We start from the raw sequence: 3,834 nt of genomic DNA on the forward strand, positions 1-3,834 counted from the left end.
GAGCAGGACATGTATTCAGCCGGGCTGCCTTAGCGCCGCAGCTGCAAAAAACAGCTGGCTCGTACTCCAGCGGGTTCTCGGAGTAGGGGAGAGGCGGTCTCCTGCACCGCGCGAACCGAGACGAGGCGGAACTATTGCTGGACATGGCTGGCAGCTGCGGAACTGCGGGCGGGCAGGAGAGATGGGTCTGTGTGTGCGTTGCGAGGTGAGGAGGGAGGGCGGTGCGTTTTGGCCCGATGGATATCAATGCCTGCCCCTGCTCTACTTTTTATATACAGACGCCAGGGCGAGTGTATGCTACAAGATTCCATATCGCCAGACCAAAAAGTTACCACAGATCAGCCTTTACAGATCATGATCTCCCGTGACATCCCACACCCGCATGCAACATTTGATAGATGAGGTAATAGCACTGCATGTCCCTGAACTTGCATGTCAGGTGATGGTTTGGTCCTTGAAGTTGCAAAAGTGGATTATTTGGTCTCTGAACTTGTGATGGATGTGCAAGTTTAGTCCACAGCCAACCAGAACTCGCCAAGTGGATGCCAAGTGGCCTGGCTGGTCAGCGCCGTGAGTTTTTCACTTAGCCCCCTCCCTTTCTGACGAATCAACCTCGCCGCCCGCCCGTGCGCTCGGCTGGCTAGTAGAGTACTAGTAACAGTAGCTGCCCGACCGCTGCGGCGTCAGCAGTGAGCTACTGGCTCGGCGATGACGGAGGCGCTGGTGGCTGACGTGCGGGCCCAGGGTCGGGTCTCCTTTCCCTTTCCCCCGCCGGTGCCTGGCGCCGACGAGCTTGGTTGGCGGCTCAGGCGTAGAGGACCTGCGCGTTGCACGGCGCCAGCCCGACGAACTCCTCGGGGCCCTTGACGACCTCCCACTCCACCCGCTCCTCCTCCGTGCCGGCGCCGTGGTTGGCGGCGGACACGACGGTGCCGACGGCGACGTCGAGGCCCGCGCAGACCACGTAGATCCTGCGCCGGCCGCCGCCGACCTCCTCCAGCTGGCCCGCCACGACGTGCGGCCGCCGCACCTCCTGTGGCACCCCGCCGCCGGCCACCATCCGCCACTCATCCCGCGGCTCGTCGTACCGCTTCAGCCGCCACTCGCCGTACTCGGCCACGATGTACATCCGGCCGCCCGACACGGCGCAGGAGCCCGTCCACCCCTCCCGCATCCCGCGCGCCATGTCGGACCACGCGTCCGCCGCCGCGTCGTACACCGCGCCCCGCGGCGCGCGCTCGAACGGCCACGCCCACCCCTCCGTCACGTACAGCTTGCCGCCCGCCGCCGCCGCGTCGTACCTCGCCACGGCCGCGCCGCCACGGGGAGCCGCGGGCGACCAGCGACCGGCCTCTGGGTCGAACACCTCCGCCTCTCCGTCCTCACTGGCCACCACCACGCGCCCGCCCACCTCGCCGGCCGCCATGTAGCCCCTCGCCGTCCTCATGCCGGCCACCTGCCCCCACCCGTTGGTCGCCGCGCTGTAGACGGCCACGCTGCTCACAGCCTTGTCGCCGCCCTCCTCCACGCCGCCGATCACATAGATCTCGCCGCGCGCGGGGAGGCCCACGACGGCGAACGAGCCGGCCGCGGTGCCGCAGGGGACCGGGGGCAGCAGCAGCCAGCGGCGGGAGAAGGGGTCGAGCGCCTGGCACTGGAGGCGGCGCGAGACGGGGTCGAAGGCGAAGGCGAAGAGGAACGGCAGCGAGAGCGAGACCATCGCCGCCGGCGGGGCCGAGCCCTTGGTCTTGGCGGCGGCCCCCGGCGCATCGGTGAGGAACCGGTTCCAGTTGGAGGAGACGGTGCGGAACAGGCGGTGGTAGAGAAAGGGAGGGGGCTAAGTGAAAAACTCACGGCGCTGACCAGCCAGGCAACTTGGCATCCACTTGGTGAGTTCTGGTTGGCTGTGGACTAAACTTGCACATCCATGACAAGTTCAGGGATCAAATAATTCACTTTTGCAACTTCAAGGACCAAACCATCACCTGACATGCAAGTTCAGGGACCTGCAGTGCTATTACCTCTTGATAGATATGGTCCATGGGCATGCACACAAGCTCGCTCGTCGTACACACCTTGGTGTATGGCACAGTACGTATTTTTTTACTTCACCGTGGACACGTCATCGCTTTTTTTCATAACAACGGCACATCAGTGAATGTTTTTTTTTGTAAGGATACGGCCATCTTTGCATGGGTCCAACATCACCGTCACTTTTTAAAATTTTCAACCGCATGTCGGGAGCTAATTAACTGGCTTTTTTTCTCGTTCTCTCCCACAATACTATCACTTTGATTCGCCGCGTGCCAAGAAACACCACCAACAATGACAATGACGACGACAACGGTGCTGCCCGGACAGATCCACGCATTGGAAGAGGTGCATATCAAAAGACGTACACCCGACGACCCTTCATGTACGAGGGGTGACACCCCGACCCCCAAACCCCCACCTTTCCTGGACAATTAGAGGCGCTCGACCAACCATGCCATATTGCCATCCACGAGCTTACGACACCATCATAGACATGGTCACAACCTTCACCCTGTTGCGCATGCATGGCAGCCTCTGTTCACTGTGCAGATTGCAGTTAATAATCCGGCAGGCCATTAGTAAAAAGGAAGGCCAGACCCGTATTGAACTCGCATGCACTAAAAAAGGCAAAGCCCTACCACCCTTTACAAAGCCCGGTAGAGTAAATGTTGCTTCTTACCAACGGTGCCAGCCACTTCACAGCTTGCTAGACGAAAATAGCAGTTTTTAAAACAGTAGACAGGACACGGCGCCGTGGAACTTTTGACAAATATCCGAAATTAGCCGTTGTCATATGCTTGCCGAAATCAGCTACTGCCGCACACTGCTAACTCATAAAGCGGCGAGGTCACTTTCCCTGAATACACCTGCAAAAGCCAGGTAGTAGGCTTCCATTTTCGGCCACTGACAAGCAAAAGGTCCGTCGAAGCTTTCCTCTATTGCAGTGACGAAATTCAACAAATCATAAAATCACAACCTTATCCACTCAAAAGTTCGGATCTCAAAGCAAACGAATGGTTCTGATAGGCACCATCCGAGCTAGTGTGGGTAGCAAATCCATTCTCTCTCTCTCTCTCTCTCTCTCTCTCTATATATATATATATATATATATATATATATATATATATATATATATATATATATATATATATATAGGGACGCGCTATTCGTCACCCTGGGTGAGGAATAGTTATTCTTCACCCCCCTCTATTTTACCATCAATGCACCGTAATTTTACGTTCCGTAAGTTTTGTCTTATTTCCGACGCAAAAAGAGACCGTAAGAAAATATATAATCGTCGTAAAAAATATTTTATGTTATGTAAAATTACAAACGTAAAAACATAGTCTAAAATACACATAAACTGCAAATTTTCTTGTCTTATGACCTATATTTTAATTTTCTTATATCAAATTTTACGTAGTGAATCAATAGAAAGGTAACTATTTGAATTCCAAACGTAATTTAATTATGAAATGATCGTAAGATTACCTCGGATGAAGAATAACTTATTCTGCACCCTGGGTGATGAATAGTAAATTATATATATATATATATATATATATATATATATATATATATATATATATATAGAGAGAGAGAGAGAGAGAGAGAGAGAAATGGTTGAGTACTCCTGGGAGTACGTACTCCCGCTTCTCATATACCACATAGATGAATCTTTTATACCACTTTATTATTTTAAATATACTTCATTAGTAATTATTAGATACCCAAAAATGAGTTCCATAAAAAAATTCATGTGAGTCTACATATTTTTAAATGTTTACGTATATACTGATG

At 53.2% G+C, this 3,834-nt stretch overlaps 1 protein-coding gene across 1 annotated transcript; it reads right to left on the reverse strand.

Moving 5' to 3' along the window:
* Window positions 1-617: 617 nt before the first annotated feature.
* On the reverse strand, window positions 618-2,042 carry LOC123101840 (F-box protein AFR-like). Its single transcript, XM_044523110.1, has 2 exons — window positions 1,986-2,042; window positions 618-1,837 (listed from the first exon to the last, which is right to left on the reverse strand). The coding sequence occupies exons 1-2, from the start codon at window positions 2,040-2,042 to the stop codon at window positions 806-808; spliced, it is 1,089 nt and encodes a 362-aa protein (XP_044379045.1). The 3' UTR covers window positions 618-805.
* Window positions 2,043-3,834: the final 1,792 nt, after the last annotated feature.

Source organism: Triticum aestivum, chromosome 5A (genome assembly GCF_018294505.1).
Source record: "Triticum aestivum cultivar Chinese Spring chromosome 5A, IWGSC CS RefSeq v2.1, whole genome shotgun sequence".
NCBI classification, from domain to species: domain Eukaryota; kingdom Viridiplantae; phylum Streptophyta; class Magnoliopsida; order Poales; family Poaceae; genus Triticum; species Triticum aestivum.

Excerpts from the sequence above, each read along its gene's own strand:
- LOC123101840 (XM_044523110.1), bottom strand. The coding sequence starts at position 2,042 with ATGGACCATATCTATCAAGAGGTAATAGCACTGCAGGTCCCTGAACTT. Across the intron at positions 1,838-1,985 it reads TCCCTGAACTTGCATGTCAG|CCCCCTCCCTTTCTCTACCA; the intron begins GTGATGGTTTGG and ends TTTTTCACTTAG.